This window comes from Onychomys torridus, chromosome 23 (genome assembly GCF_903995425.1).
Source record: "Onychomys torridus chromosome 23, mOncTor1.1, whole genome shotgun sequence".
Lineage (NCBI taxonomy): Eukaryota > Metazoa > Chordata > Mammalia > Rodentia > Cricetidae > Onychomys > Onychomys torridus.
In genome coordinates this window covers 34,601,555-34,614,769 of record NC_050465.1, presented here as the reverse complement: position 1 = coordinate 34,614,769, position 13,215 = coordinate 34,601,555, and the positions used below count along the sequence as shown (strand labels likewise).

The 13,215-nt window shown below is 44.7% G+C and overlaps 1 protein-coding gene across 1 annotated transcript in view; it reads left to right on the top strand.

The window, feature by feature from the left end:
- Stat4 (signal transducer and activator of transcription 4) overlaps positions 1-4,061 on the top strand; it is an 87,141-nt gene extending 83,080 nt beyond the window's left edge. The window contains exons 22-24 of the mRNA XM_036173486.1: positions 1,991-2,057; positions 2,445-2,553; positions 3,821-4,061. Coding sequence (XP_036029379.1) covers positions 1,991-2,057; positions 2,445-2,553; positions 3,821-3,844 — 200 coding nt within the window. The 3' untranslated portion in view covers positions 3,845-4,061. The remainder of the gene's footprint in view (positions 1-1,990; positions 2,058-2,444; positions 2,554-3,820) is intronic.
- The last annotated feature ends 9,154 nt before the right edge of the window (positions 4,062-13,215 follow it).

The following is a 13,215-nucleotide window of genomic DNA, read 5'->3' as shown; positions in this document are numbered from 1 at the left end:
CTGCAGCTAGACTTCACCATGGCCAAACCAGTCCTGTGTAGAGCCTGGAGTTCATCCTCCTTCAAAGAGGAGTGCTGATCCTTGTACTTCTGTGGCTGGGGGCGGGGGAGGTGGGGGGAGAGGTGGGGGGAGAGGTGGGGGGGGGGGGGGGGGAGAGGGCAGTGATTGCAAAAATGCAGCAGGTCTGGAGACCTGTATTTTGTAAAGGAACTTGAGAGTTAAAAAACTAAGTTTTTCTGCTTTACTGTGGTGTGTGTGTGTGTGTGTGTGTGTGTGTGTGTGTGTGTGTGTGTGAGTGAGAGAGAGAGAGAGAGAGAGAGAGAGAGTGAGAGAGAGAGAGAGAGAGGGAGGATGGAACTCAGGCTTTGATGACTACTAGGCTAGTACTTAACACTGAGTCATATGCCCCATCTGGCCTTACTGTAATCTTTACTCAGAGTGTTTATTCTCTGCCAAAGAAGAGACATGGGGATCTGTGCTTCATTCTCCTACCTTGGCAAACTTTTCTTCCACGTACCCTAAGGGTCTAGAGGAGTAACTGTCCAAATAGGCATTCAGTAAATATTGAATACATAAAGAAAATTCATAAAATTAGCTGTCTGAGGTAAGGGGGCTCACCATTCTCTCATGAAAGCACAGTTGGCCTCTGTGTCCACAGTTTACACATCTTACTCAGCCAACCAAGGATCAAAAATGGCTTTTAAAAATTGCAACTGCATTGAACGTGTAAACCTTTTCTTTCTTCTATAAACAGCATAGGATAACAACTATTAAAACATCATTTATATTGAAGCAGTATTGTAGGAAACCTAGAAGTGATTTAAAGCATATAGACAGGTGTGCTTAGATTCAAAACAAATGCAACGCCATTGTACACAAAGGATTTGAGCACTGTGGATTAAGTGTCTGCAGGGGTCCTAGAGCCCAGTTCCCTACAGGAACCGAGGGAGAACAGTATAGGTCTCTAAGGCTCTTCAGCTGTGACTAGAGGAGCACAGTCTTGTGGAATATCCTACAGCTACCACAGAAAGTGTAACTTATTGCCACCCAACTTTATCTGAAAGAAATAAAATACAGAAGAAGACAAATACAGAGGACAGGCTTTTAGCATCACTCTATGCCTAAGAGAACAAAACACAAGTGTCAGTACAACAAATTAAAAGTGGAACACTGTACTGCCATGTGCCATGTGCATGGTGCAGCTGGGAAGACCAAGGTTTGCCCATTACCATTACTGTTGGACTGTGGTGGTTGTCATGGTACAATGTTACTTCTAGGCAAGCTGGTGTACATGCTTCAAAACCTCTGTGTAGTAATAAGGTTATAACTGGTGTCCTAATGAAAATGAAAAGAACTGTGTTCCTATATGTGTCAGTCAAAGACAGAGATTTGTTGGGTTTACAGTTTGGAAGGTTCAGTCTATGGAGGTTGACCCCATCACCTCTAGGCCTGCAATTAGACATCATGGTGGGAGTGTGTGACCTGGAAGCAGAGAAGAAAGAGGATGATGTCTCAATATTCCTTATAAAGCACACACCCAGTGACTTTCCTTCCTCCAGGCCCCACATTGGAAAGGTCCTACTACTCCCCAGTTGCCCCACAGACTGACAACCAAGCCTTTATGGCAAGGACCTTTGGGAGACACTACAGCACTATAAATTTCCTAATACACAAATAAAGAAGATACAACTGCTGGACTTTAATGCAACATGAAGGGCAGGTGATGGAGAGTCTCAGTTGTCTTCAGATATGTTAGAGTCATTAATGTTTGAGGTCACATCAGCCTGCTAAGAGTCTTGATGTTTGCCCTTGCATTTCATGTTTGCCTGTGTGGCTATTTCTTCCATTCAACTAAAAGTATTTGTGAATTATGAGACATCCACATTATTTATTTTCTTCTGAGCATTGCAGATATTTTCCTAGATGTTTCATTTCCAATTTTACCAATAATGCTAACATTTCTCCCCAACATTGTGCCTTTCTTTTTCAGTCTCAAGGCCAACAGAACGGGGAGACAAAGGTTATGTTCCTTCAGTTTTTATCCCTATTTCAACAATGTGAGTAACTTTAGTCACATGTAAAATATTTATTATTGAATTGATTTTTTCAAAAGGCTTTCCTAAAAGATTTAAGGACAGATCAGAGCACATATAACAGAGGATAAAGCATTTTTAATGCCCAATAAAGCATTTTATGTCTCATTTCTTTGAACACATAAAGCTAGTCTTCAGGGCACACTCTCCAGTTTGTTAAGGCTGGAATTATAAAGCTGCCTTTTTATATGCCATATATTCCATAGCAGATTGAATGCTCTGATATGAAGTGATGAATTAGGCAGCTCAGTGTCACAAAGAGATAAAGCGCTCAGCGAGTCCTGGACACAGCAGGTTACCATGAGCTATTATGTTATAACCCTTGTAATACTCTTCCGTTGTCTCTTTAAGCCGCAGCGACACCATGGAGCCACAATCTCCTTCAGACCTTCTCCCCATGTCTCCGAGTGTATATGCTGTGCTGAGAGAAAACCTGAGCCCCACCACAATTGAAACTGCAGTATGTCCTTCCCATTTCAATGGTCTAGGGTGTTTGCAATGAAACAAATGTGAATCCCAGGGTTCGCAGCACTGCCTGGTGAGGAGAAAGCATGGTTGCTAGCCCAAGTTCAAGAGCCTATCTATAACAGAAGGTGCTGTTGGTGTGGCATGCATGTTGCTAAGTATGTAGATACCAAGAGCAAACACTGTGGCTTGATAGAACTGCTTTAGGGTGTTTACCACAACACCAGAGGGCCAAATATCCCTGTACCTCTTTCTGGTACAGCCATGGGCCATACCACTCCCCAGCACACACACAACCAAGGTCTGTAAGTCTACTCTGGCAATTCTCTTAAGAACTTCAGGAACCACAAGTTCCAACTTCTCTTGGTTGTTGTATAGCCAGTCTCTGTGGCCCTTCCATCTAGCGCATGAAGAACCAGTAGAAGCCAAGTATTTTTAAAATAATTTATTTAACTTTGCTTTATGTGCATTGCTGTGGAGGTGTCCGATCCCCTGACACTGGAGTTACAGACCGTTGTAAGCTACCACGTGGGTGCTGGGAATTGAACCCGGGTCCTCTTGAAGAGCAACCATTGCTCTTAACTGCTGAGCCATCGCTCCAGCCCAAGCATAAGTATTTTTTTAAGAACTGTGTCATCATCTATAATATTACTTGGGATTCATTCTATTTGTTTCCATCCCCCAGTGCCATAAAAGGGTTTAACAGCCCCAGTTTCCATAAGGTAAATATATCATGCGAATACATCAGGTGAACAAAACCTTGCAGGGATCTGGATCCCCAGGAAACTGGTTCCTGGCTAAAAGTCAAAAGGTATTAAATTCTTCAAGACTTCCAAGGATGGAAAACCCATGGCTTACTCCAATGTTGAATGTCCTTAACTCACCAAGTTACTTTTATCTATCTGAAGTTTTGCCATATTTTGTACCCATTTCCTATTATTTTTAGTGTGATGAGTGGGTTTTTAGTTTTTAATTATTGTGTGTGTTTGTGTGTTGAACAAACTTTGGGGCCTTTGGGGCAAGGGCTTTCACCTGCTGAGCCATTTTGCCTGCCTGGTGAGTGGACTTCTTAGCGCAGTTTTTAATCAACTCAAATTACACCTTTTATTTCAGGCTGATCAGCCCTAATTACTTTAATGAATTCTTGGTTAATTGGTAGAAAGATTACAGATTGTTTAGTAGACAGAAGAGTGTTTACTCCCTCAAAACTGATTCATTTGCAAACCAGCTTCCTTAACAATCATTTCTGTTTTCAATCTTAGATGAAGTCTCCGTATTCTGAATGATGGTATAAAGCGACTCTTCCAGGAAGAGAGCAGATGAAAACAGACACTGTTCTTTGCCAAAGTCCACAATTCATTTCTTCAGCTTTGTAAACACCGGTTTCTAGAAAATGGCACAAATCCGAACCTTTCCTCTCACTAGGTAATATCCCTAACTGGGAGTGCCATGACCGAAATGCTAAAGACCAAAGCTTCAGATAAACACGCAGGAAAAGACAGCTTCGAGAAACCTATGTTCGTGACAATATAACAGAAGACTGCTTTGCATGCATTGTTTCTGACGTTATTTCTCAGGTCTTATTTATTATTTTGGCTCTGGAAGCTATGTTCACATTTCAGGGTGGGTCAAGAATACAGTATCATGTCTGAATTATTCAAAACCACAGGAAGGTTTAGCTGGAAACCCAGATAAGAATCATCAAAGTAGATCCAAGATGAGGGGATGATGGGACATGAACAGCAGAGATTCACAGGCCCCAGGGTTGAATCATAAAGCCTCCAGATTGCCAGGCCAACCTCATCACATCTGTGATGCTCACAGCTACTGTTACCACTACCAGGCTGGGTCTCTCAGTAGGAAGAAAGATCCAGAGTCATCCCTGTACATAAATGCTCTAACATTAAAGGCATTGCACATGGACAGATGGGTAGAAGTCTCAGGAAATGCAGAGTGGGATGTAGATAGCAGCCTGTACCTGGGATTCCTGACATCACCTGTAGGTTGCATACTTCCCATCTTTAGAACATGTTGGATTGGATGGGTTCAGCAATCCCTTCTGATTCCACTGTCTCTGGTCCTGGTAACTTAACCTGAGACTACGGAGGGGGCAAGACCTTTCAGTCTGTGGTAGAGAGAAGGGAGGTGCTTGACTGAGAGGCATCACAAGTCTATAAACTGCAGGGTACTTTGGGCATTATTTCAGCCTGACTATGGTCCATGATGTCATTGCTTACTCTGCCTTTGGCCTTTCCATGTGTATGTATTCATGTTCACACATGCATACACACACACACACACACACACACACACACACACACACACACTCACAGCCAGTTATCCTTATCTCTGGTGCTCACTCACATTCCTAGCTAAGCTGCCAGCTGCCTCTAGGGAGCAGCCTGCCACCTGTCCCAAACCTAGTCCTTTATCCATTTGCTCTTGATGGTGTCTTGAGTATGTGACAAGGACCAGGCCAACATCAGGTCATTCTCAGTTCCTACTGCCTTCTGGAAATCAGCTTCCTGAAGTCGCCTGAAACTGACAGTCAAATGGAAGGAAATACTATAAATGTGGGTGGTAGAGCAAGCTTGTAATGTCCTACCAGGAAATGCTGCATTGGACTAAGATGGCAACAGGGTTTTAGAAGCTTCTCATTCCCTGGTATTTTTGAGAAGTGCCACAAATTCATAACTACCCAGAAGACATTGTAAAAAGTTTTCAAAATAGAGCTTGGTGACAGAATGCCAAGGTTCCCTGTGTGTTCATAGCCATCACGTGCTGTTTGGGCTGGAAGGAGGGTTTGCTCTCTCTGCTAGAAGGAGGCGTTGCCTTATGAGTTCAATAGGTGGTTATTTTTATTTGCGTCCAGGAAAATCAAAATAAGTTCTCTTTCTAAGCTTAGTTTGTATTATTTTTAACCTAGGGCAGGTATGTGCACATAAGTGTAAGTACCCTCAGGCTCCAGGGGTATTGGATCTCCCTGAAGCTGCAGTTATGGGCAGTTGTAAGCCACCAGGTATGGGTTCAGGGAACCTAACTTGGCTCCTTTGTGAACACAGTACACAACTAGCCCCCCAAACCAAGTTCTTGACTCCACAGTTGCAAGATTTTTCCTCAAGTGAGGCTTGTACTCCAGAGATCATCTTTTGGGGTGACAGGATTTGGCCAGAGGAGATTCCTGTTTAGTCTAATTTAAACTGGACCACAAGCTAGAAATGCAACAGGATGGAATTTGGAGCATATTTCCACCAAACCCTACTGCCACGGGTTTTTCTGTTTAACTGTGGTTTAGTTTAGACTGCTATAAAAGTACCATGACGGTGTGGCTCCAGCAACAGGAACTTACTTCTTCTCACCATTCCAAAAGTTGGAAGTATAAGATCAGATGTCAACAGGGGTGGGTTCTCCCACTTCCGGGCTGCAGAAAGTCAACGTTTCATCTTCTTGTGTCATCATACAGCAGAGAGCGTCCCAGGAGCTCATGTGAGGGTGACAGTCCCGTTCCTGAGAGCTCATCTTGGGGAGAGCCACAGGGTAGAGCTTCTGTGACCTAATCCCCGACAGAAGCAGGGAGGGGACATTAGCTGGCTCTCGTTGTCAGCCCATCATGGCGGGGACACATTGAGGAGCAACTCCAGAGGACGCAAGGGCAAGGCTGTTCTCAGTGTGGCAGACAGACATCAGAAAAGGCAAGTCAGAACTAAGAGTAGATTGAACCTCCAAAGGCAGATAACCTACTTCCTCAGCTAGGCCCCATCTCCTAAAAGATCCATAACCTTCAAAACAGTGGCCAGAACCAAGCATTCAAAGTATAAATCAGTGGGAATATTTCCGATTTAAACCTTGATTTCAGCATGTGAACTTGGGAGACGCAAACCTTCAGTCCATAACAAGCTGATGGCAAATAAGATGCTTTTAATGAAATAAGATACAGATGATTTGATTTCAAAATCTTTCCCTTCTCCTCTCACTGGCCTCAGACCAATCACAGATACACATTTTCCAAATCATTTTTAATATCACTTCGATTAGGGAGATAGTTCAGTCAGTAAACTGTTTTCATGCTAGCACCAGAACTGGAGTTTAAAGGCTGAAAACCCACAGTAAACACACACACACACACACACACACACACACACACACACACACACCCACACATACACACACACACACACACACACACACACACACACACACACACACACACACACACACACATACACACACACACACACACACACACACACACACACACACACACACTCACTCATCCATCTGTAACTGCAGAGCTAGGAAGGCAGCACCCCTGAGGCTCACTGGTCAGACAGCCTCAGCTCCTAGGTTACCTCCAAGCCAGTGAGAAACCGAATCTCAAGGGAAAGGGAGGGAGCACTTGAGGACTGGCATTCAAGACTGTCCTCTGGCCTCTACATTCGTGTGCAACTAAGGGATTTTTCTTCACCTCACGTGGTTCAGGAGGCCCGTGCACTCCCTGAAGTAGAAGGGATAAAATTTTGGGTCAAGCATAGGACTTTTCTGTGCCATTGAGTAAATAATGACACAGTTCAGATTTAGCAGATTGGGTACTGTTCACACTTGCGCCAATTTCTGACAAAGGGCAGATACCTTTTAAAAGTTGAACCTGAACATTTAATGATTCAACTGATTGCATGTTTTAAATCTGGCTTCTCAGTATAATTAATATCCAATAAAATGAACTCTGTATTGTGTCAGTATGAATTCTAACAAATCCATAGGGTTATGAAATCACTGTAAAGCATAGACCTATCTGGATCCTTATGAAGAGGACTCTGCGATAAAGCTACAAAATAAATCATATTGTGATAAAGCTACAAAACTCACTCACCGCAGAAGCCCAACAATCTGAGTTTGGTCCCAAGACCACACATAACAAATGTGATGCGGCAGCTTGCATCTGTGACCGATGCAGAGACGGAGAAGTGTGTAAAAACTCAGTGGTCAGCCAGCCTGGAGTGTGCAGCCTGGTAGAAACAAGAGAACCCTCAAAAACAAGGTGGGAAGAAAAAAGCAACTCCTGCAAGTTCATCTCTGACCTCCGCATGGTCTCTGTGCACACGTGGGACTGCATTCACACATCCAAACATCATACAGTAACAAAAATAAAAATGGAATCCTTTCACTCCTGCTCCAAATCTTTGGGTGACCCCTAACTCTCCACATTTTGCTGGAGTAGAGGGATAGAATTCAGGGGCTCATGAATTTGAACTGCTAGCTTTATTTCCACTAACTTTTAGCTGAGTTGAGATTTCCATCAATTTTGAGTTTAAGGCAGCAAATCATAGCCCATGCCACCTGTGTCTCAGGTCACAGTCCTAGTCACCTCGGAATATTGTATACACTAAGCACAGTTTAGGAATTGCATTCCTCAGCCCCTCTGCTAGATCCCAGTTAAGGCCACTCATAAAGAAGCACTTACATTATGTCACATAGGTGATCTCAGTCTGGTTCTATGTATCACCAAGTTCACTAGATATATATTTCTATTTATATATATTGTAACTGGTTTCCTTTTTAATCTTATGAATTTTCACTGAAGACATTATGCTTTGAGATGTTCATAGGTTTTGTCAGACTGCCAAAAGGGTCCATAATATAAAAGTATATTTAACATTAAACCTTGAATAAGGACAATGATTCTTAACAGATCTTTCCAAAGTCTGTGAGGCTCTGACTACCTCACCTCCCCGTGCTGTTTTCAGTTCTCCAGTCTTGTTCTGCCGACCCTCTCCCCTGGATAATGTTCACACATGCTTCGGGCTCCGAATAGCCCCCTCTCTGCCAAATGTGCTCGCGTGTCAGCATGTGGGAGGAAGGCTCAGCTCACGCCTTTTCTACAGCTTCCCCTAAGTCCCCCAGCAAGTGCACATCTCATGTGTCTTCTGCAGGCATGGGACAAGGACAGCCCTGTTAGCAGGACTATCCCCAGAATCCAGCACAATCTAATCTTAATGCCAGTGCTTGAACACAAGAACAACAACAATGGCTCATCCCTTCTCTTGCTTCTTGGTTGGCCTGCAAGACCAAGTTAGAATTCTCTCTATGATACCTACAACTCTAAACTCACAGAACAGTCTCCTGTACACATCCTGTCTAACCACAACACACCTGTTTTCGATATGGCATTGAACACACTTCCTCTCAATGTTGCTTCAAGCTCAACTTCTAAGCTCTGATAAATGATCTAGAACCATGTGTTATTAACTCCCAGCTTTGCCTTGATTTAGATATCTCCCATGTGTACCTAACAGCCCCCATGTCTGTCCATTCACAGGTGAACCCAGTGTCCCTGAAATATTCCCTAACCCTGCCTTCCTTAAACCTATGTCCATTGCCACTTGTGCAAGGCCCACACAACATTCTGTCAGGATTGACAGTCATTGCCTTAAACAGCTATTCTACAGATGCAAAGAAATATAGAAACCATCCAGACAGGCTAAACAGGCAGTGAGTGTGGGGGCGGTACAAAGGACTGGCTTTCACATTTATATTCTGTAGGGAAGTTTTTCAGAGTATATATGCACAACCCAGTAGGCCTAAGGGCCTTTGTAAGGTCTGAACAGTTGAATTAGCCTGTGATCCCTCCCCCAGTGTTAATGATAGAAATGCATTAGAAATAATCCTGAGAACTGCTCTGTATCAAACATTGCCTTTCTCATGCAGGATTTCCCACCTGAGTCATAACAATTTCTGTATCTATTCACTCAGTTCTCCCATGGTGAGCACACAGTATCACTCTATGTATTTATAGGGGAGAAGGTGATCATTATGTTGTATCCAGAGTCCCCCAAAGACCACCAAGAGAACAAATCTGATGCAAAAGCAAGAGTCTTTTTATTGCAAGTTAACTAGGGTCTGACACAGCAGCAGAGCAAGAGAGACCCTGAGTAGCAATGGGGCAGGGTTTTTAAAGCAAAGGGGCTTGGGGTCTACAGACTTCATAGGAACAGACTCGGGATTGGTTTATGTGAGAGGCAATCATGTTAGTAACTTTTAATTGGCTAGGGTTAGTTGGGGTTTACATTTACCATTTTGGGGCAGGCCTGGACAAGTCCCAGGCTCTGTCCTTGAGCTGTCATGGAGGCTGGCTGGCCTAGCACGTACTGACTGTGGGGGCTGATTCAGTGGCCCAGGCTCTGTCCTTGACTCATGAACATATACCTCTAAGTTGGGGAGGGGTCCCAGACAGTAAACAATTGGCTGAACCTTGAGCAGTCAGAATACGTGCAGAAAGGGAGCTACTGCAAGAACCGTGTCTTTTGTTCATGGCCCTCCCAGAAACTGCTTACTCAAGTATCAGGAAACTGAAATTGAGGCCTGATCTCTGAGAAAGACTGAGCAGCCTGTTATGGCATCTGCTTGGCCCTTTCAATTGCACACAGAGACACATTGAGGCTGTAGGTTTCTTTCATGACATGTGAGCTGAGCAAAGCTGTAGCATAGCGAAAGTCTCTCCTGAAATGGCTATGCTCTGGTAAGGATAAATGAAAACAGACAATAATACAGAGGGGCAGACTTAAGTGTTATGAGGATTATAAAACGTTATTGGAAGAAGTGATCAGTGGAGGCCTTTACAAGGAGGTGACACAGCTAAATACAGCAGGGGGGCAGCCCATGAACTTGGCCCATTAGCCAGCATCCCAAGGACCAGTAGGTTAAAAACTTGGGGTATTTCACGAACCCAGGAAGGCAAGGGTGAAGGGAAGGAGCCTGAAGTACTGACAGAGTGAGATAACAGGAGGAAATAGGCAGATGGGACCAAATTATGTAGGGCCCTCTGTGGGGAAAGCGAAAGGCTCTGGATTCTATTGCCACTGCTGTAGAAAGCCAAGAGAATAAAACCCGGGAGTGGTGGTATAAAACTTGCTTCCTTATATCTAAGTTTGTGTTCAAATGAACATCTAACAGGGATTCTTTTTAAATGAATACCCCCACCCCGTCTTTGTCCTTGTGGAATGGCTTCTGCGGGGGTGGGGGGTGGGGGATGGGGGTGAGAGGTGAGGGGGTGGGGCTGGGCATTTGGAGTCTGTTCTTGAGTGGCTGCATGCCTTGCCTCAAAAATCCTTAGTAGGTTCTGCACTTGCCCCACATTTTCATTTTGCCCTGGGCTCTGCGTATTATCCTGCTAGTCCAGAGTTGCAACCTGGGAAATAAACATGGTTTTTCCTTGTGGGATTTATGTATCAACTGTATGTCGGGGTGTGCAAGTGGGGTGTGTGGGTCCTCTCTGCCACTTAGGCAGATCCTCCACACTCTACCTAGACTGCTGCAATTGTCACCCATCCGTTCTTATTCGCTGAGGAAAGCTACAGGACTCAAACTCTCTGCCTCCCAGGTTCAGAGAAGTCATAAAAACGACAGGCAGGGCCCAGAGCCTTTTCTTTGTCAGCCGAAGTCAGAATCATTTTCCAGTGACTAAGCGATTCTCATCCCTTCTGGTTCTTCCACACGTCTGTGATCACCCTGGGTGGCAGGGGTCACGAAAACACCAGGACAGGATGTGCCTGCCCCCCTGCCCTTGCTCCTGTAGCCAACCAGGCGCTCACACCCCATCTCTGGCTCAGGACCTGGGGGTAGCCCGTGTGCACGCGGGGAGGGGGGAGAGAGTCACGGGAGGGAAGGACGAGGAGAACGAGGACCCTCCGCCCACGCAACCGCAGCTCTCCACGCGGGGGAGAGCCTTCCGCAGTCCCGCAGACGCGCGGTGCGGAGGGGGCGTGGCGGAGGGGCGTGGCGTGCGGAGGGGCGTGGCGGGCAGGCTGTGGGAAACCCCCGGGCCGCGCCTGCGCACTGCCCGCGGGATGGTGCTTTCGCTTTTCGGTTTCCTCGCAGAGCCGCGGCTTCTCGGTGCCGGCTGGTTTCCCCGAAAGCACGTGGTGCGGCTCTTCCCAGCAGCCGCCTCCACCCCCCGCGGCGGCGAGCACCGTCCGGGCCGCCCGTGGGGTCCTAAAGCTCGGCCAGGCTGCCCCTCCGGGGATAGTGGGCATTTAAAAATGTAGGGGAACGTGATCCACCACCTCAACGTTAGCATTCCAAGACTAGCTGCCCTAGGCTTTGTTTATTTATATTTGCAGGGTTCTTACAATACAGACTGCTTTTATTTTTATTTTTTTATTTATTTTAGTTAGCTGTTAATTGGATGTTTTCCAATGTAACTAAATAGTCTTTGTCAGCATAACTTTGATATTCTGTCACATGAATTGTGCTTTGATTTGTCAGCTGGACGACTCTTCACGGATACAAATGGAGCTCTGGTAACAGTGCCCTCCACCAGCACAAACCTTTCACACATAGCTGGTTATTTCCCAGTGGTAGATTTCCTGTTAAGTCCAAGAATATTGTAAAAGTCTTCACAAATTATATTTATTGTTTTGATATGAATACGCGCATGAGTTTATGCGCACCACACGCATGCAAGTGCGCTCAGAGGCCAGAGGATATGCGATCTCTTGGGCCTGAAACTGGCGTTACAGATGGTTGTGAGTTGCCCAGTGTGGGTGCTGGGCACTCAACCCTAGCCCGCTCTAAAAGCAGAATATACTCCTAACCACTAAGCCATCTCTCCATCCTTAGCATTTTAATGTTTAGTAAAATTTTGCATGATGTACTTACTACTTGTCATTAATTGAAAGAATTTGGTTTGGCAGTTCATGGCCAGTCTCTACAAAGTGTTTTGGAAAGAAACATATTATATGCAAACAGCAAGTTTACAACGTGGCATGTACCTTGTATGTCAACAAGCTGCAAGGTACGGGGGCTCTTACAGAGCTGCTATTGGCTGAGAAGGAAACACACACCAAGATAAGGGACTATACAAAATTTAAACCCAATAATTAAAGTAATTTTAAAAACAATCTATTTCCATGTGTTCAACCATGTTCCAGATACACAAAAAGGGCGTATATCCAATGAAGTGGCATTCTTGGGAGTGCATAGGAGCAAGACTTAGAGTTGGCAAGGAGAAGAGAGAAAGCATTGGCAGGCATTATAGGAGTTCCAATGGATAGCCATTTGGATTATGGCAATACCACTGACAAGAAGGTATAGCTAAATTAGACTATGTCGGGTGAGAGGCAAGGGGAATTTTACTAGACATTTATTTGCTGGATATTTAGCTGCCATTTTGAAACAGATCAAGGCTGTGAAGAAATATTCTAAACCTAAGTTTTTTGATGAGATTGTCTTAAGCACACACAGGATAAGGCATTCCTTGAAGAGATGCTCCAGGGGCATGCCATGGGAAAGGGAAATAGGCCTGTTCCACTTGAGAGTTTTTGTCTAGAATTCAGTTCTTAGACGCTCTGCTCCCACAATCTGTATCAGTGATTATATATATATATATATATATATATATATATATATATATATAATGCAACTTAGCATGGCAAAACAACCATTTACCACTGCTGGTTAAAGACTAGCCAATGTTCTGCTCATCTGGGTCAGACCATCTGATCTTGCCGCAGTTTTCTCACAAATGTAAGGCCTAACCCTGAAGAACAGCACTGACCCCACAGTGGCCCATGTGGGGTCACTCCACCCCTCAGGCTAGCTTGACTTGTTCAGGCTCTGACACTGTGTAATGTTAGCCTCCAGCTGACACAATGTCATATCT